Source organism: Orcinus orca, chromosome 19 (assembly GCF_937001465.1).
Source record: "Orcinus orca chromosome 19, mOrcOrc1.1, whole genome shotgun sequence".
Taxonomy (NCBI): Eukaryota; Metazoa; Chordata; class Mammalia; order Artiodactyla; family Delphinidae; genus Orcinus; species Orcinus orca.
The window spans coordinates 50,569,265-50,591,075 of NC_064577.1; the positions used below are offsets into that span (position 1 = coordinate 50,569,265).

Sequence of the window (21,811 nt, forward strand, 5' to 3'; positions counted from 1 at the left end):
ATGTAAACCACGACCAGACTTGAACAATTGTGAGAGTTATAGTCCTGTTTATAAAAAGAAACCAAGGGATTTGAAACTGGATTCAGAGGGAAGCAGTATTTGGGAATGACGTACTTTCCTCTGCTGTCTTCCCCAACCCCTAGTTAATTATACATTTTATTCTTTACATGAAAGGGGTTGGTGGGGTGGTTTCGGGAGGAGGGCAGGGATGACAGCTTAACTCTGTAATGTAGACATACAGGCACAAATCATTTCAATTTATTCTTTTTATAGAACAGGACAATAACTAATACAATCTAATTTAAGATAACTCACCATCTGCACACATAAGAAAGCATTAAGAAATGTGATAAAATAACAATAACATTAAAAATAGCAAAGAATTTTGAGAAAATTAAAACGATGGCCTTTTAATAGAGGTGTGAGAGCTGCTAAGCAGTTGAATTTAAATTCTTTAAGGAGGCTGAAGGGAGCTTAATACCTTAAAGTATAATATGTATTGTTTAATGGAAGCAAATAATAGATCACTGCCACAAAGCAAGTATCCCAGGTAAAAGCTGGACCATCTTTCCTTGAGATGAGATCAACTCCTATCTTGGATATGTAATGGAGACTTATTTGTTTGAATATGCTTGCCCCCCGACCCTCAGCCAACCAATTTAATCTCCAACCAGAGTTACTACTAAATACAAAGTATAAATCAGGTGGGAAAAAAATGTATTTAAAAGTCTATTTAAATACTTCAGCACCTCTAACAAGTCACCCACAAATTTATCAAGAAATTACTAGGAATCTGAACTCTTCCTCCTACAACCGAGAAGAAAAACGACAAAGCAAAAAATAGGCAATTAAATGTGCCTTTCAGATTCAGCCAGTTTGTTACCTAGCCCTCTTAAAAACCCGTTTTAAACGGTCAATTTCACTCAGTCTATAGTTCAAAGGCAAAAAATTAACATAGACTCCCAGAGAGTATGAGGTTCTCTGAACTCTGTTTAGATTGACAGGCTGTACAGTTCCCTGTTGTGACAATTAAAAAGTTAGTCTGAATAAACTCTAACACCGTTGATTCCAAAAATTTAATACCCACCTATACACACACACACACTTTTAAAAATGAGTGTAAATTCAAGCCATTTTTAGAACTTGATAATCTAAATGAAACACAAGCCTGAAGCATAAAAAAGGCACAGCATGAAGAGCAAGTTTATCATCACAACAAACTTCTGCAATGTTTAGGTGCTAATATTAGTAAAGTACATTTTATTCCAGAATATGAATCACTAATTTCTTATGTCTTCTGTATATGGAGTTATGTTTTCAGTACAATCTTATCACACTGTAGGTATAAAATTTAAATTCATTTAATCTAAAACTTAAAATTTTCCAAGTAGATCTTATGCGTAGAAAGTAAGACATCTCACAGAAATATGCCTAGTAAGTCATGAAAGTAGTTAAAAATCAAATACAGTAACAGCTTTAACTTTGCAGATCTATTTAACCAAATTTAATCAATATACTAAAAAAATAGATCCTAATTATTGTATTTGAATAAATTATACATGGAAAAGAGTTTTAAGAAAAAAACCCCACGATCTTTTTATACCTTTTAGTGCAATTACTTTGCTGGCTGGATTCATGATGGCGCTGTCTGCTGAAATTGGTCTTCGAATTGGATTACTTGGGTCATTCATATCAATAATTACCACCTGGGCCTGCTCTCCTACTTTCTCTCTAATGCAGATGAATTTGTCTGACTCCATAGTCAGGGTACTGAAGCCGATGTTTGCTGGGTTTATACCCAGGTTTTGGAGCTGAGGGAAAAAAACAAAAAATATTAATAAATCATATTACAAAGCGAATTAGAAAGACTTGATATTCATGTATTGTTATCATTACAAATCCTCACTTAACCATTATTGCTTCAAGGTCAACAGTGACAACTCCATTGATTCAAGTGAGGCAATTACTATAATGGACCTTCTCTCTTCCAACAAATATGGCATTCAATTGTTTTGTTATAACCTTGTAGTTGTAACTTGAGATGTATAACCCTCTGTTTACAACTAAGAGGCAGAATAAATAGATATAAAGATAAAGGAAAGAGCTACATCTGAGAGCTAGCCTTTATGGGTTAAGGGACCTGAGGTAATCAATGCTTCTTGGTTTAAGATCTTTGAACTACTGCATCTGTCCTCTCTAATCCCCTTTAGCAATTAGTAGTTACTTGTTCATATGCATTGGACCTCAGGAATCTGAAAATTAAATTACAGCATAAAATGAGAGATTTAAAAATTTCACAGGGTTCTTGGTCTAAAGGAACTTGGATTAGCCAGAGCAGACAAACAATACTTTGCAAAAAGTGCCAAAACCAAGATAGGAAAAAGAGATCCTGTCAAAGGAGGCCTACAGGCAAGGGAATGAACGTGAACGCTCAACAGAAGGAAGAACAAATGCTAAGGCCTAGAGATACAAAAGTGTGGTCTGCTAAGGGAACTGTAAGTACTTTTGTAACATTGGGAACATAGACTATGAAAGGCTTTCAGAGTAGAGAATTAAGGTTATAAACACAAGCAAGGGCTAGACTGATAAGCTAAATGTACCCCAGTAAGAATTCTGAATTTATTCTATAGGTAAAGGAAGCTACTTAAGGATTTTAACAAGGAAAATAATGGAATCAGATTTGCTTTGTGTACTCAGAAGCTATTAAAGTATTTGCTAAGCGAATATATAGGACCTAAAGACAGCAGGTCTTTGAAAAGTAGTTAAGTGTATTAAGAACAAAAGGCACTTGTTAAAAGAAGACTTCTACCAGAGTGGGTCATTTCTCTGAGTGACTAAATGTAGTATAATAGACTAAGTACCACTCAAAGGCTATCGGAAGGCTTTCTTAGCTTTGACCAGCCTAGGGTTTTTTGTTTTTTTCCTTTCCTCCAATAGATAACAAATTCACATAGAACAAAATCAAACAAAAATTTAAAAGCGCAGGAAGCAAAAAAAAAAATCAAGTCTTCCTCCTGCCTTTGTTCCCCAGATAGCCTATTTCCCTTCCCAGAGACCATCACTGTCACTACTCTCTTGTGGACTGGCTGAGCCAAATTAAATGTATTTAACTTAAATTCTTTTGTCAAACTCTTCTGCCAATAGTGCTTAACTATAACCAGACCAGGATCTCAAAAAGATATAACATAAGATTAAGAGACTACATTTTACTTTCACTTCCCTCTTATACCTCAATGACTGCAGGCACAACCAATTATGAAGTATAGTTACAGTAACTTAAGTCACTGAATACCAGGGCAAGGAGGCAAGCAATTGTCTAACTATTACCACAAACATGGTAATAAAGTAGAAGATTAACTAGTTGTACAAGCTCAAGTATCTGCTGCAGTGCAAGGCAAATACACAAGCTGTGAGATATATAACTTATATATGAGTTTGGTTACAACAAAACTTTATGAATTATCAATTTTAATTTCTTCCTAACTTTAACTTTTAGTGACTTTTAGTTTCAGAACTAATGGAGGAAGATAAATATAAGTGGTCCTCAACAATATATGAAGACACTGTGTGTGGGCTTAAAGGAAGCCTTGTACAAACCAAATTGTTCGTCTAGTTTCACGTGAGGTGGGTACATTCGTTTTTCTGAGTAGACCAGTTCTCAGACTCTTAAGCTTAATTGATAGTTACCTTTCCAATAATTAAAAAAATATTCCAGTAGATCCTAGAGCTCCCAGAACTATATATGTAAAAGCAACAAGTTATCTTCTAGACTACTCTGTAAAATAAGAATTCTATGCTTCTAAGTCACTACCAAGCATTCACCTAAGGCGATTTTGAGTCCCAACTGTCACAGCTTAAATCCTACAATGTCTGAGAAAGTAAAAACAAATAGTGTTAGTCAAACAGTAAAATTAAAAGTAAAACAAGGATGCAGACCACAAACACTACTAATTGAACCCATAAATGATTCTAATAGATTCCTTTTCACCCCTCCACATAAGAGGCAGGTACAAGACAACTGTAAGAGAAGAAAACACTATTAGAAAAGGCAGCAAAGAGGAGGAAAAAAGGTAAGTCAAGAAATATGTGTTTCTTATTCCCAGCTAGATCTCCAGATAAATGCAGCAAGAAAGGCACATGTTGTCAAAATTCAGCACTGACCTTCAGCCTCAGAGCTGTTTTATTTGCAGAAAAGGCAAAGATCTGGTTCAAAGCGGGTGGGGTTCCTGTACTCCTCACAATTTAGGTAATCCTTATTTTCTTTTCTCATTAAACACATTCTACCAAGAAAGCTATGCATATATATATTTTTAGTCTTCTCTATCAAGAATGTACTCCATGTGAAACAAACATACACCCTTTATTTAAAAAACAAAATTAAACAAGAGGTAGATGGCAAATTCTCACCAATCCACATATTTAGACATTTTAAGGAGCCTACTTAAGTAATGCCCATTTATACAACTAAATAGGAAACTTCTCCTTCCTAAAAAGCCTATCCCAGTTGTTAGGATAAGTGACAGAACTTCAAGTGACCTATTCCTATCAGTTAACAGAAAGTTACATTTGCTCCCTTCTCTTCAAATAATGTCAGTAAGAATTTTTCCTTACTGGTGATACTTTTCAGTGAGAATGCCCAGAACGCTCACCAATTCTTCCCATATTTTCCTAGGATATGTTCAAAAGGAAAACATCCCAGAACAGTCATAGGACAGGTCACCATCATTAATCACAATTCTGGGTTAGGTGCACTCTTAAAATAGGATCATATAAAAGGATCATAAAAGGATCATATAAAATAGGATCATAAAATAGGATCATTATCACACATACTAGATAACTGTGTCTAGCAATATTCATACAGATTAAAACTTTAAAATACAACATAGGGAATTCCCTGGTGGTCCAGAGGTTAGGACTCCGTACTTCCACTGATGGAGGCCCGGGTTTGATCCCTGGTCAGGGAACTAGGATCCCGCAAGCCACTCAGCGCAGACAAAAAAAGCCAAAAAACACCGTAATGTTTTTAAACAGATTTCATTTTCAAAACAGCACATACTAGCCATAAGATATTCTAGTCAATCATAAAGGTCTGATGGTGTATGAGCTATCTACCACAGAAACTGAATTACAGACTGTAGAAGAAACCACTAATAAATTCAGAGACCGTATAAGCATCTCCAAACTTGCAGCTATTTACAGAAAATATACAACAATATCAGAATTCTGGCCACATTTTTTATCCTCTCAATTGGCAAAGTGTTGCTACTGTTGAAGATGGGGACATTCTATTTTGAGATATACTTGGAAGTTTCTATAATAAAGTGTTTTTTTTTAAACTTCAAAGAACTTTTATTTTGCTGTTATAAAATAAGAATATGGAGTCAATAAACTTAGGCCCAAGAAAAGGGATTACTTTTTTTGAATAGTTATTACATGTACATGGCAAATAATTCATACTATACAAAAGGGTATATACACTATGAAAAGTCACCCACTCCACGTTTCCAGTAATACCTCTCTCCCCCTAGCAATTAGAGATACTTTTCCATCTTGGATATCCTATGCACACATGAAAGTATGTATTTCCATTCTCCCTTTAAAAAAAAACACTAATGGCACATGCACAAAACTGCTCCCCCTTTAAAGAAAGCCACCCAAACTGTGTAATTTGTTTAGTTTCCAGGCTAGATTTTGGACACTGGTCTGTAAGTGGCAATACTGTAGGACTTGACATGTAAGTCTAGTTCAGATTCCAAAAAATAAGTTCAGTTGTCCATCCCTCAGTATCCACTGGGGATTGGTTTCAGGACCCCTCGCAGATACCAAAAATCCACAGATGCTGGAAAGTCCTTCATATGGATGGGAAACCACAGATATGGAGGGGAGGGCTGACTGTAAATATTAATAGATTTACTGTTAATCAGCACACCCAAAACTCTGGAGTGCCCTGGAATTACATTTTACAAACGATAAAAAAATGATTCCTTTTCCCTCTGCTCCCCTCCTCACCCCAATTTGGATTAACATGCCAAGAGAAAAAAGTGAGACACTGCATTCTTAGTTTTGAAGTGAAAAATAGTGTTTCAGATTCCCCATAACCTAGAGAACACAGAGGGTTTCTTCATTCAAGTAGACAATTACTGTACAAATGTATAACTCTGATTATAAACTACAAGTGCTATCCAGAATTAGTTCTGTGGATTCCTCATAAGAGCCAAAATGTCTGGGTTTAGCCCTAGTTTTGCCACATAAATGATCATGGGCAAATCAATTATCTCTGTATATCCATTTCCTCACCTGAAACATGTGAGATGATAGTACATATCCCACAATTGTGAGGATTTAATGTGAAGTGCTTTCAGAGCAGTGCCTTACACATAATAAAACTTCAATAGATACTATTAGTACATATAACACATCAGTACTTAGGCCAGCTCAAGGTAAGCTTTTTTTGTATTTGCATTTTATCTGCTTAATACAGCTGTCCTAGAAGTTGGCTGAAATTCTGGGTGTGTATTTCTTTTGATTACTGATAAAAGATTACTGGTCTCTGGGTGCTTAACTTATTAGACACTGAATTTTTGTTTGTTTTTTCTTTCAAGAAAAGGAAATTACTTTTTAAAATTTCCAATTCTGCTCTTTAATTTGCCTAACTAAATTTAGGTAGAGGGACTTCCTTGGCGGTCCAGTAGTTAAGACTTCGCCTTCCAATGCAGGGCATGCAGGTTCAATTTCCGGTCGGGGAGCTAAGATCCCACATGCCTCACAGCCAAAAACACCAAAGCATAAATCAGAAGCAGGGGCTAACCTGGTGGCACAGTGGTTAAGAATCCGCCTGCCAATGCAGGAGACATGGGTTCGAGCCCTGGTCCAGGAAGATCCCACATGCCACAGAGCAACTAGGCCTGTGCACCACAACTACTAAGCCTGAGCTCTAGAGCCCGCAAGCCACAACTACTGGAGCCCGCGTGCCTTGAGCCCGTGCTCCCAACAAGAGAAGCCACCAAAATGAGAAGCCCGCGCACCGCAACAAAGAGTAGCCCCGGCTCGCTGCAACTAGAGAAAGCCTGCGTGCAGCAACGAAGACCCAATGCAGCCAAAAATAAAATAAATAAAATAAAATAAATAAATTTATATTAAAAAAGCAATATTGTAACAAATTCAATAAAGACTTAAAAAAAATTTTTTAAAATAAAGTTAGGTAGAGATCAGAATCTTCAAAATCACATAACATGGCATCATGTAACATATTCATGCTAAGTAACCCTATTTTATTTCAATTCTTATTTTTAGGGGCACTATGGAACAGTATTGCTAAGGCTTTCTAACAAACTTGGCAAATATGTCTCCTACACCTTCGTTTAGGGAGCAAGCCGGGAAAGCTAATGCAAACAAAAGGCATAAGGTCAGTATCATAAAAAATTCTTTACTGTAAAGAGCTCAAGGCTAAGAAATAGAAGGTGAAATGGAAAGCAGGCTCAGCGTTTCTCCCCTTAGTGTGCAGAAGAGTTGAAACTACCTGGTTCAGAGACATACACTGCCTCTTTCTCTCCCTTCTACCAAACCTTTCCAAAACCAAAATTTCCCAACTTTTCCTAATCTGCCCATGCCCCACAATTTCAGATCCATTTATCCAACTAAACCTTAAGCTCCTCAAATAAAAGAACTTTCTTAAAGAATGAAAGCCTCTCCCATCTCTTCTTTTCAATATGCCTAAAATTCTGGAGGCCTAAATATTCTTACACAGAAGGACAACATTCCTTTACTATATGTATACTGCTAATTACTTTTCAGGACAATTATAGATTAAAAGAGATTTATGAAACCCAGGAGTCCAACACTAATATAATAAATATAAAAGGAAAAGTTGTTTCTTGGAGAAGAAAGCTAACTTAAAAATGGTGAAAGACAGCAGAAACTAACACAACATTGTACAGCAACTATACCCTAATTTTTTAAAAAAATGGTGAAAGATCAATGGAATTCTTTAAAAGTCAGTATTTTGCAGTCAACACAATAATTGATTTGGGCAAGGATCATCAATGGATATTAAATTAATGGATGAAATTTTGAGGAGTAACACATATTTACAAAGTCTCAAAATATCTCCCGGGCTTCCCTGGTGGCGCAGTGGTTGAGGGTCCTCTTGCCGATGCAGGGGACACGGGTTCGTGCCCCTGTCCAGGAAGATCCCACATGCCGCGGAGCAGCTGGGCCCGTGAGCCATGGTCGCTGAGCCTGCGCGTCCAGAGCCTGTGCTCCGCAACGGGAGAGGCCACAACAGTGAGAGGCCCGCGTACCGCAAAAAAAAAAAAAAAAAAAAAAAATCTACGTCTTGAAATACAAATAGAGTTCCAGACTAAAAACAACTAAAGAAACTGGACAACTCAATGCAATTCATGATCATGAGTTTTCTTTTGATATAAAGAACATTATTGGAACTGATGAAATCTGAATAAAGCCCGAGATAACAGTATTCTGTTAAAGTCAATTTCTTCACCTCGATTACTGCAGTATGGCTATAGAAGACCATTTTGTTATTCTTATTAAATACACACTAGGACTTCCCTGGTGGCGCAGTGGTTGAGAGTCCGCCTGCCGATGCAGGGGACACGGGTTCGTGTCCCGGTCCGGGAAGATCCCACATGCCGCGGAGCGGCTGGGCCCGTGAGCCATGGCCGCTGAGCCTGTGCGTCCGGAGCCTGTGCTCCGCAACGGGAGAGGCCACAACAGTGAGAGGCCCGCGTACCGCAAAAAAAACCAAAAAAACCCCAAAAAACCCCCACTAAAATATGCAGTGGCAAAGAGACATCACATCAGCAAACTACTTTCAAACAGTTCAGTAAAAAATGTACGTAGAGAGGCTAAAGAGGATAAGTCAAATGTAAAAAATGATAAGAACTGACACATCTGGGTAAAGTGTACAAAGAATCTTTGTACCATTCTTCAAACTTTTCCGTAAATCTCAAACTCTGTATGAATAAAACGTTTCTTACAAGAAACTTAAGAGTCGCAACTGAAAGCAACATGTAGATCTTGCTTGGATCCTGCTTTAAAGAAACCAAATAACATTTGGGGCCAATCTGAATTCGGACTGGTTTTTAGGTACTGAGGAACTGTTAACTATTAGGATGCTATAATGATATCGTGATTGTAAGAAAATGTCCTTATCTTCTAAAGATGCATGCTGGAATATTTATAAAATGTCACAACAGCCTGAATTTTAAAAAATGTTTAATTAAAACAAAAAAGCAAATACAGCAAAATATTATTAAAAATCTAGATGATTGGGCATATGCTCTTCCCAGTATTATAAAACCTTGCAATTTTTTTTTTTAAGTTTTAAAAGAGGGATGAATCTCTGCTCTTATAGGTTACAGAACTTGAAAATTACATTGCAATTGTAGGGATTAGACTTTTATTAGGCAATTTACCTGTAGGGCAGGAAGGAAGAACACAACTTCAAAAGGTAAAGATGAAAATCAAACCATTCAAAGAGTGACATAATTCCAGAGAAAGAGTTTATGCTCTGTAAAGGAGCTGTATAATGTCTGCCCTATCAGAACTGAGAGGTTTGCTACACTGTCCAGTATGGCAGCCACTGGTCCATGCAGCTATTTAATTTTGTTCAGTAAATAAAATTTAAAATTCAGTTCCTCATTCACATCAATCTCATTTCAAGTACTCAACTATCACATGTGACTACTGTATTGGAAGGCACAGAATACAGAACATTTCCATCATTGCACAGTTCTACTGGAGAGCACTGTTTTCAGAAGTTTTTCTTGGGAATCCGACAAGGAGAAAGGGAGAACTTCTTTTACATTAAACTCTGGTAAAATATAAAGGATAGTTGGCAAAGAAACACTTTCATCTTATATAAGGATTTCTGACACGGAGAAGCAGGGAAAACTAGAACTTTCAGGTTTCAAAGTCCAGATATCTGTGGGAGGCTTTGGGGAAAAAAAATCTACAAAGTTCAATGGCAGCACAAGAAAGAGCCCAAGGAACAGCACACCTAAGTCTCGGTGCCTCTTTCAAGAAATCACTAAACATTCAAATAGCTAAGGCCCAAGTTATAAGGGACTGAGAAGTACTGAGACGGTACAGATAATAATAAGATGTAATTCCTTCAGAGAACATGAGAAAAGAAAGGCCCATCTCTGTGCCTGAGAAACTACCACTGCCTCAGTTTCTAAGATGCTCATCAATATCATAAAGCTTTTGGGTAAAGAGTATACAACGGTAAGATGAATCCCCAATTTCAACAATGTTAACTGTGAAAGAGATTGTATTAAAATTAAATCTGGTAAAAAAAATTGTTTTAACTTCAGCAGTATTAGATTCAGACATCTAAGTTACATACTCATCAGTTTTTAATGCTTTAAGCTTTGTTTTTTCTTGTCTTGGTTTTGAAACTGTACTCGATTTAATTGTACATGTGACAAACAGAAAAGAGAAAGTGTCCATCCCTGTTTGAGGGGGAGCAAGGCATGCCTAGGTGCTGCACAGAAGGTTTAAGTGATTTAACATACAGCAAGCACTTAGAACACAGTGGGGGCACATAAGCACTCTATTTTAGGGATTTCTATCCTTTTACAGTTATTTAGCTCTGGGACTATGGTATCATGACAACTATTCTAAAACAGGTTGGGTCTGATGTCATGCTACTAACATTACATAGTCAAATCCAGGGAAACCCAACTTGCTTTTTTCAAAATTCTTGTTACTAAAGACAGCTAGCAAAGCCTTCTTATATCAAGGAATCAGGAAACCCACTGATGGTGAGTCAGCATCTTAGTAGACTACATTAGTGATCAAACTATGAAAATATTGTTAAAGGAACTGAATGGACTCTCTCTCTCTATCTATATATATATGTGTATATATTTAATCCAATAGTATACATGTATTAAAAAGGGTAGAGGGACTTCCCTGGTGGTCCAGTGGTTGGGACTCCAAGCTTCCACTGCGGGGGGTGCGGGTTCGATCCATGGTCGGGGAACTAGGATCCCGCAGGCTACATTGTGCAGCCAGAAGTTAAAATAATAAAATAAAAAGGGTAGAAAATTCTGGCATATGACAATTCAACCAAGGAAAACCAGACTACTTTTTCAATGCCCAATTCTCTGACTGGCTAAAGATGATACTCTCCATCAGCACAACGTCTGTCTCAGCAATCAATCACAGTTGTGTCTGTGCCTACAAATATCACATAATTAAAGGAGTAATAAGTTTGCTTTGAGCTTACTAATTTCAACCAGCGCTTATTACGTGTGATCAGATAGGAACACTCATTGGAAATAGACTTCTTTATAAGCACACCCGGTAAGTATGCTTCCTAATGAATGACTAGTAGACTCAGAACAGAACTCATTTACCAGCTGAAAATCAAAATACATTAAAATTTGTGTTTATGGGGCTTCCCTGGTGGTGCAGTGGTTGAGAGTCCACCTGCCGATGCAGGGGACACGGGTTCGTGCCCCGGTCCGGGAAGATCCCACATGCCGCGGAGCGGCTGGACGCGTGAGCCATGGCCGCTGAGCCTGCGCGTCCGGAGCCTGTGCTCCGCAACGGGAGAGGCCACAGCAGTGGGAGGCCCGCGTAACGCAAAAAAAAAAAAAAAAAGAAAATTTGTGTTTATGACAGCATTATTAAGGATTATGTTTCACAATTAGTGCTTGGCTTTACACTTTCCAGTTCCTTCCTCGTTTCATCTGAATTGTTAGAATGTAAAGGAAGCATGTACAGCTACTGTATTTCAGACAAGGACATTTTGTGCTGTGCTCTATGTATAATCCTATTTCAGTTACCTTCTCTGTAAATGAATCTTGTATCTTGACAAAGACTTAAGTGTTACTGCTATAGAGTTAAGAGGTCAACAATTTTCGAGTCCTGCTGATACTTGGATGTCACCCAATACAGATATTTTTAGGTGCTTGAAGATGTGGTTAACTTCCTATCCCAAGGATTTCACTCAGCATAACTTCCTTTAAAAGTTCCAAAACATCCTCTACCTTCACTAATATTAATCACAGTGAAGAAAATGCTGACAACAGTAACTTCATTGAGCCCTTCCAGGAAACTAGCAGAATGTCAAATAAAAACTGCAGTTTCTGTCTTCTACAGGAAATAAATAAAAATGCTGAAAGTGCAGCATTCCTTTAATTCTTTCATCAACAGTATACCAGCCATTGTTTTCTATGTGCTCCACACATTTTAAGCAACAAATAAAAATGCCCTTGTGGACCCCACACTTAAACATATAGATTTATTTCTACTCCATGTTAGTGTTTGAGGCAATCATTCTCAGGAGAATTTTTTTTTTTTTTTTTTTTTTTTTTTGCGGTACGCGGGCCTCTCACTGTTGTGGCCTCTCCCGTTGCGGAGCACAGGCTCCGGACGCGCAGGCTCAGCGGCCATGGCTCACGGGCCCAGCCGCTCCGCGGCATGTGGGATCTTCCCGGACCGGGGCATGAACCCGTGTCCTCTGCATCGGCAGGTGGACTCTCAACCACTGCACCACCAGGGAAGCCCAGGAGAATTTTTTTACTCTGGTCACTCCATATTGTTAAGTAATACATTCAAGAAGGAACCACAGTTGGAGACAGGAACTATAAGACTACTAGCTTTGGTAAACTATCAAGAGACTCAAAGAATCTTTCCTACTTGTAGCCAACTACTAACTGGAAAATCAAAAAACCTTTAAATGTAACTCGTTCTTTAAAAATAATAATCCAATAATTTGATGAAATATCACATATCAATTCTGACCAAGCTGCAGGGAAATACAGGGAAGTTTTTACACCTCAAACCTTGCAGATAGGTATGACTCCCCAAGGTTATGCCCTTTCCTGTATAAATGCCATTCAGCTGGCACATAACAACTGAATGCTACCCAAGCTATGACTGGTTATGGAAATGCAATCTAAAGCAGGACACACGATTTAAGGGAGGGCAGAGCTACAAAGATTGGGAGAGAACACATGGAAGTAAAAAACACCAAATAGGGTATTCATTTTCCCAAGTAGACTATTCCCTGGTCATCCAAAAAAGCTTTTGATAGCTGCTGGAGAGAATGTGGAAATATTGCAACTCTCATATACTGCTGATGGGAATGTAAAGTGGTGTAGCTGCTGTGAAAAAGTTGGGCAGTCCCTCAAAAAGTTAAAATATAGAGTTACCATATGACCCAACAATTCCACTCCTCGGTATATATCCAAAAGAACTAAAAATATGTATTCAAACAAAAACCTGTAATGTTCGCAGCAGCACTGTTCACAATACCCAACAGGTGGAAAGAATCCAAATGTTCATGGATCAATGAAAGGACAAATAAAATGTGGTATATCCATTCAATGGAGTATTACTCAGCCATAATTGAATAAAGTACTGATACATACTACATGGATAAACCTCAAACAGTATGCTTAGTGAAGGAAATTAGACAACAAAAGGTCACACATTGTATGATTCCATTTATAGGAATAGATAAATTCATAGAGACAGAAAGCATATTAGTGGTTGCTGGGGGATGGGAGGAGGGAGGAAGGAGACTGCTTAATGGATATGAAGTTTCCTTTTGGGGTAATGAAATGTTTTAGAACTAGATACAGGTGATGGTTGCAAAACACTGAACTTACTAAATACCACTATATTGTTCACTTTAAAATGGTTAATTTTAATTTTAGATGTGCTTAATATATAATTCATGTAGTCATTTGACAGTTTATATAGACATTTAAAATTATAAAATAATTAACTCGGAAATGTTTTTCTACTGTTCATATTTCAGAAACCATTTTAAACTCTTCATGCGCATTTTTTACATCAGTGTCTTCGTTAGCAGTGGAAAGTCATCTGCATTCCATCAAAGTGCTTTTTAAAAATTCATTACGGTACCATCATGGGAAATTTATAACATGCCTCAAATTTCTATTTCTGTATTAGGAGAGGTGTTTTTACACTTGTTTTTGGATTACAGTCTCCAGAAACACCTCCCTAATGGACTGGTTTATGAGTGAAATTTAAAATGTTTGCTTACAACATCCAACAGTTGTAATTGTGAAGCCATACAGAGAGGAATAATTATTAGGTGTGTTAAATTTACCTCTTACCAAACCAGCTGATTTCAAGTCCATGGTAGCCTTCCCTGAACAGTGTTGTAGTATTCAATTCAAACAGAAGCAACTGTAAAGGACTCAGTAATACAGACACTTGGTAAGACTTTTAATATAAGGAAACTTTTTCCTGCGGAATATTTTATGGTTAAAAAAAGACACCTGCCTTAGATTTGCATAGTTCAATAGGAAAGAATGTAAAGTACTGTAGAGAGTTGGGAAAGAGATGGATTTTGTAAACCATGTTCTCCCTATAGGTTTATTTCCCTAATTATTAATCCTCAAATAATGAGATCTACCCAAAGTTAGTTTTTTGCCAAGCTGAACATATGTGGATAGTCTTTGGCTTCCCTCTGTCCACTTTAGTGGTTTTTAAGTCCTCTTTCTCAGATGAGCAGCTGGTCAGAAATAGACGAAGGCAACTCTCAACCCAATTCTCATTTTTCATCTACCATGATTCCCAGTTTCAACAGACGGGGGTCATTAAACACTGCAATCACCTTCCCTACTTCAGAAATGGACTGGATGTAGAAAATGAGAAGAAGAGAGTCTGGTGTAACTCTAAGATCTTGTCTTCAATAACTGGATAAATGGGTAATTTTTTCCTTGAGCATAGCATATATGTTCAACTCAACTGGATAAAGAGAGACTCCCCTCCAGCATAGGGGCTAAGGATTAATATCTGTATGGGCTAAGTATCATGATATAAATACAACCACATACTATAGGCTAACTTTACAACTGCCAGAAAGTATTGTTTTAAATATAATAAAAGAGGAAGTTGAGAAAAGCTAAAAAGATAAGAGCTCGGATTAAACATGTGAAACATTTTCCACAACGGTATATTGCAGAATTTAAATTTTTTAACGTGACCATATGGTTTTAATGGACCCAGTTCCTATTCTTTCAAAAATAAGCTTTAGAATCTGCCGTACTTCAGGGGACTTCCCTGGTGGTCCAGCAGTTAAGACTCCGCGCTTCCAGTGCAGGGGGCACAGGTTCGATCCTGGTTAGGGAACTAAGATCCCGCATGCTGCATGCCGCAGCCAAATAAATAAATAATAAAATCTGCTGTACTTCAGAACTTAAAGAAAAGTCCTTACTTACCCAATGATTCAGAAAAGGAAGTACCAGTATTACTGGCAGTTCTGTCTCCAAAGCACAATCCTACAAATGTGTAACCATATTCCCCTCTACGGTTATGCTATTCAAACTGAGGAAGCATGTTCTACTCCCACTTTTCCCATCCTCCCTCCCCAAGCATAACAGTCTTCCTTGAGTTCTACTCACGTTTTACATTAGAATAAACACAAAAACATAAATAATACAGTAAAATAGAAAGCAGAAGTTTCCTGCTTTCATAAGTGGCTTCAGGCTGGAACATATTCACTCTCTTGTCACTAAGGAAAAGTCTAAGAGAAATTTGAGAAGTTTAGCCTTATGACAGGGATATAGATAATCTTGGTTATTACAAGTTAACCTGATTCCAATCATTCTGCACAATTTTTTAGTGGGAACTTGGATAAAGCCCTTTAAAAAACATCATCTCAATAACCGTTTAAGGCATAGAAAATCCAGGTGTTGGTTCACTGGCCCCTGATTTTCTCATAAAAACTACTGACCTAAAAACATACTAGTAGAATGTATACATCGAAGACCACCACAGCATACATACAAATTATACAGATCATTCACCAAATGAGGCAATGTGCCACAATGAAAGAAGAGCAAATATTACCACCCACTCACTAGCTGTGTGACTCTACAGGTTAACTGCTATGAACTTCAGTTTCCCCATCTGCAAAATAAGGCTAACCCTACCTACCTGAAGGGATGTTCTTGCCAATCAAATGAGATCATGAACATAAAAGATTTAGCAGAGGTCCTGGCACACAGTAGGTGCTCAAATAGCTATAATGGTCAATTTATTCTGATCTTGTAGATTTCAGGACAATTAGGATTTGATGAATAGTTATTCCCTCTGAACTAGGATAAACTATCATAAATTATGTAAACTATCTTAAATTATGTCTTTCATAACACAAAAGAAGAGACACAAAAATCTGAGTCTGACAGATGGGTTTTGCATAATACATTCAGATCCAAGCCTCCTGCCACCCCCTGAGTTAAGAGCATTAGCCTCAGGCACTTGGCCAAGTAACAGTGGGGGAAAAAAAGAAAAGATACCCAAGAACTGGAAACTTTGCTACGGCTTAGAATTTGATTTTATGAAATAGCTTTAGCATGGCTATGTAAATAAATTTTAAAAAACAGCCTTGTTCTAATATGAAGGACTAAAATATCAGCTATGAACTCACTTCCTATCTAAGTGAGAACATACACTTCTGCACTACCATCTTATAGGACATATAAATACTAACAAAGGCCTGACTGGCATTCCAGGTGGGTAATTTATCAGATGTGGTTTATCAGGAGTCTGACCAAGGAACACTAATTAAAGATGTACCAACGGCACATGTGAGCACTCACGGGCTATTATAAAAGATTAATTAAAATTTTTTCTTCCTTTTGAGCAGTTTCAGAGCAGAATCAATTTTGTGTCATATGAATATTTGTATTAAATCCTGCACAATATCAAACATTCAGTAACATCCATGGTTACAATTATGTGTGGACAGCCTCTGCCAACTAATCAATGCAAGCACAAATGCAAGCTGCAGTCAGTTTTGTTCACCACTTTGTCCCGAGTGTAACATAATTGTTGGTATATAGTAAATATTCAAATCTCAGGTGAGTACCAAATATTTATAAACCATAAAAATCTAGGTCTTAAATCTGCAAAATAAAATGTTGTCACTGGTTAAGAGATAGATACCTGAATAGAATATACTGGACAAAAATTATATAGCCAACAATTAATACCCTTCAAATGCTACACCAAGTACTTTCACATACATGATCTCAGATCTTCACGGTAACTTTGTGAGGTAGTACACATATTTTACAGAGAAAAAGGAGCAAGAGGTTAGTCTTAACCTGCCTTCTCCAATACTGTAGCGACATTTCACAAGCCACATGTGGTTCTGAGAACTTCAAATGTGGCTACTCTGACTCAATTTTCAAGTTTAAGTTAATTAAAATTAAATAGTAATTCAACTTTAAGTTAATTAAAATTAAATAGTAACTGTTAATCGAGTCAAACTTGGAAAACTTATGTTTGGAACAACCTACATGTGCAAACCTGCTTTATCAACTGTAAATTTTATGAAAGCTAAATACAGGTCAAATATATCCAATGAAAATAGGGTCTGAATTGAGATGTGCTCTAAGTGTAAAATACACAGCAGATTTTGAAAATTCAGTACCCTCCAAAAAGGAATGTAAAATATCTCATCTGAAAAGTTTATACTGATTGCATGGTGAAATTATAACATTTGGGGTACACTGAGTTAAATGAGACATTAATTTCACCTGTTTTTTACTTTTAATATGGCCACTAGAAAATGTAAAATTACAGATGTGGCTCATATTTTTCTACTGGATGGAACTGGTCTCAACAACCTCCAAACCCCTGATCTGTCTACTATATGGCATCATTAACCACATGTTAAACCAGAAGAGAAGTCACCTTCTCAGGGAAAAGTCCAACAGATAAAAAAGCACACTAGGATACTAATAACTTCTCCTCTTAAGGTCAATCATTATTTTTCTTCAAAATATTTAGTGTCAGAAGACCTAGGTTCAAATCCCACTCTGACAGGTTCCCTAGGGCACTAGTTTGAGTCTCACTGTCTCCTACTGTTTAAGAAGGATATCTGGGGGAATTAGATGAAGACGTGGAAGCACCCAGCCACATTCATAGGACACAACAGACTCTCACAAGAAAGTCTGCTGCTCCTTCCATTCACTAGTCACTGTTCATAATCACTTCCCAAAAGAGACAGTATTCAACCAACACTTTCTATTGGTGAATGTTTTAATTTTAGTAACAAAATGTTCTAAACATATAAATATAGGTGGCCAGATAAATCTTCACTCTTAAAAAGCACATCAGAATGGCCTGTAATTGCGCAGTCCCATGTCGTAGTCAATAGCTTTATGTAGCTATTTACATTTACATTAATTGAAAAGAAATAAAAGTAAAAATTTAGTCCCTCAGTCACAATAACCACATTTCAAGTGCTCAATATGGCTATGTAGCTAGTATAAATTTTCATCATGGAAGAAAGTTCTATTGGATAGTAACTCTCAAAAAGCAAAAGCCACGCAGTAACAAAGACAGAAAAACATCCTGTTAAATATAATTCAAATATCATTAAGTTAAGGTTCCTGAAATCATGTATTTCACTGCACACCAAAATGAAAATGATTGATTCTACACACAGTTTCAGGCCATAAATTATTTCCTAAACAGAGTGAAAGCACATTCACTAGAATTAGCCACACCCCTTTAAGTTGAGTAAACTGACCATTAGGAAAATTCTGAAAACCTTGATACATCTTAAACTCGGAAGCTATTCCTAAAGTAGACTGCAACATAATTCCAAGCAGTATGCCTCTTCCAGGAAGTACGGTTAAGCATATAACATATCCCAGTAATACTCAGCATTGCTTTCTCTTTGCAAATTAAAATAATTATAGCAAGAACCCCTACCATTGAATGCACAATACATTTATGGATCAAAGGGAAAAGAGCAGGGTTGGGAGACTTAATTTCAGACCCAAAGAACCCGGGAATACAGCAGAATATGTCAATTGGCATAAAGATACTTAATAAGCCAAGAAATCAGAGTTGCAGGCAACACTATAGGTAGCCTAGGATTTTTTTCAGAACCTGCAATCCTAGCAAAATCTTGCTCAAATAGGCACTCATCTGTTCACTGCTATCAGCCTCAACATCCTAAAAAAGAAATAAAAAGTCCTTTATAACTTAAAATATTAAGCTTCATTTGATGTACTTCTGAGTCCTTGATGACAGACCCTTCAGCTGGCCAAAGTAGTTCCATGGTATAAAAATAAATTTATTTACAGTTCACGCTTTGAAGATTTCACAGGTTAACTCTACACCAAGTTCCTCAATTCTTGTTCCCAATTTTTATCCTAAGTGTTTCAGAAAGTTTTCTGCTACTTAGCAAACTGGCAGGGGCTGAGAGGTCAAAGACCTAAGTTGCCAATTAAAATAATCCTTATTAATTTTTATACAGCAAGGGATAAAAATGAAAAGTCAGGAATTATATTATCCTGGAAGAGGTTGGTGACTGGGGCTCTGCACAATAATTAATCATTATCAGCTTGAGTACACAGTCACCAAAGCACGCTTAAACTTAGTCATGGCATATATACTACTCCAAAAACTGAATGACTGAATTCTTCAAGTTTATTTGCAAAGCAACTTTATATGCAACTCTTCAAGTATTTGAGAAGGAAATGGCTTCACTCAAGTGTCTGCAAAAACTCTGAACCACTTAGAAATCAGACCCATATTAAATCTGTCTTCAATCAGTGACATGGTTGGAGTCCAGTCTTTGGGATTATTCAACAACCTTGTCTCCTCATTAATAGAAATGGAAAACTATTGCTCAAACCACCAACAGTCAAGAAACAAGATTTACTAGTGGGCTATATCTGTTTTGTAAAGTAAACAGCAACTATAACTGCTTTTCTTGTGTATGATTTTACACACTTTTGTCTGCAGGAAGATTATATTCCAGAAGCACTTTAGTGTCAGGACAAGGTTGTGTTTTCCCCTCACACTCAAAAACGTTATTTTCCTAACACTCCACATTCAACAGAAGTAACCACAGCAATACAAATTTGGATGGAGCATAAACAAAAACTTCTGTGTCCATTCTGTCACAATGTTTTTTAACCTTTTGTAAAATAGTGTTCTATTACATCAGATGAGTTATCTGAAAACCAAAAATGACTGAATAAAGTACATTACTTAACTCATTTTTTGAGTAAAGATTTATAATTCATTACATTTCAAGACAAAGAAGCCTTGCTGATGCAAGCAAAGGTGATACCTGTAAAAAAAATGAAATCATGTTGATAGCCAGAATATTAAACCTTTTAATTAACATTTATTTATTGTTATAACAATGTCAGAAAGTAAACAGCCTTCAATGGTAAAGTGTCCAAGAGGCCACTAGTATTAGTGTCATGTCAAACCACTGGCATCTCTTATCATTACGAATTAGTCCTTCAAATGACTGAGCTGAGACAGACCTCTTTAAGGAGGTAATTAGAAAGAAAGCATACTTTATTAATAAATTATTTCAGCCAAAGTAAAACCAGATTGGTGAACCAGGAAAATCAGAAGCTTAGAAGAGACTTAATTCAGTCAAGTCCTCCAATGATCACCTGCCCGGGCCCGCTACGGGCAAGCTGCCAGATAAGACAGTCTGTTGCCTACAGGATAATGCACCATGGGGAAGAACTCTAGAACCTACTAAAGGAAACCAATTACAGACCAAATAACCTTGCGTATCTCAGGGCAGGTGTGCTCTATCCCCAGGGGTCGTTCAATTCCATGCAATCCTGAGAAAAGTACTCACGCCAAGCCAACTAGCGGCTCCAAAGATAACCTCTGAACAACTCTTTTCTCCCTTCTAGAACCGAAGAGGGGATAAAAGCCGCACCATGCCCAGAGACATCAAGAAAGTGAAAAAAGGCGAGTCCCCTTAGGAACCTTGACCCCACGCACTCTGAAATTGACACCGCCCTGAGAAATACGTTCCCCCATTCTATCCTCTTTTTTTTTCCTTCAGTGAGCTTCCCAGTTCCTACTGCCTCGGGGAAGGCAAGAGAGGAGCCACTGCCGTTCTCCGCATGCCCGGGGAAGGTGCCTTTCCCGTTGAGAGCCGCAGAGGGAGAAAGAAAAAAGGTTGCCTCTCCCCAACCCACCCGCGCCACAACTCCCGGGTGCAGACACGATGGGGGAAAGGGAAGAGGGCAATGGGAGGTGACAGCCTGCGCTGCCCTAGGGGAAGAGAATTCTTGCTCCGGAAGAAACGCGGGAGAACGCCCCCCCCCACGCCCCGCAACGTACCCAAATGAATGAACTGAATAAAACCGGGGTGGAAGGGTTATTATACGCAGTTCTTGCCATCCAGGAAGCGAAGATAGAGAGGCCTTCAAACCCAGGTATGGCCTCACTGCCCTATGCACCCCGACTCGCTTCCTTTCCACCCAAGCCCCACATCATTTAACCCTTCAAGCTTTCCAAGATAGTGCCCCATCCTCCATCTACCCCAGGAACCGATACCACCACCACCACCATCCCCCCTCCCCCCGGTTCTCCTCTTTTTGCTTGGGCTCAGACTCCAGCTTCTTCCTTCCTACCTCCCTCTCTCCACAGCCCTCACTAGCTCGGGCCCACCGCACCTGAAGATGCTCCTGAAAACGAATTGGCAGAATCTGGGCCATGGCGCTGTCGGGGGTGTATGGTCTCCTCCTGTCACTGGGGCTGTGGGGCAGTGGCTGCCCGGGCTCTCCAAGGGAGAGGAGGAGAAGGGGGAGGGGGGAGGCTGGGCTCAGCAGGAGAGTCTCCGGGGACGCAGGAAACTGGCAGGCAGACGAAAGAGCTCAGGTCGGGGGCGGAGGCTCCAGGGTCCGCGAGAGCCGCAATGGCGGAACCGGGCGCAGCGCAGACTCCGGAAACGGTTTAGCCCTGCGGAAGGATCCTGGCGACAGAACTCCGCCCAGGTCACCTCACCCCCTCCGCC

General features: G+C 38.3%; 1 protein-coding gene across 4 annotated transcripts in view; it reads right to left on the reverse strand.

Moving 5' to 3' along the window:
* CLTC (clathrin heavy chain) overlaps positions 1–21,604 on the reverse strand; it is a 66,738-nt gene extending 45,134 nt beyond the window's left edge. For all 4 annotated transcript variants that reach the window (XM_033431647.2, XM_033431646.2, XM_004271750.4 and 1 more), the window contains exons 1-2: positions 21,471–21,604; positions 1,604–1,811 (exon numbers count right to left, since the gene is read on the reverse strand). In XM_033431647.2, coding sequence (XP_033287538.1) covers positions 1,604–1,811; positions 21,471–21,512 — 250 coding nt within the window. In that variant the 5' untranslated portion in view covers positions 21,513–21,604. The remainder of the gene's footprint in view (positions 1–1,603; positions 1,812–21,470) is intronic.
* Between the last annotated feature and the right edge of the window lie 207 nt (positions 21,605–21,811).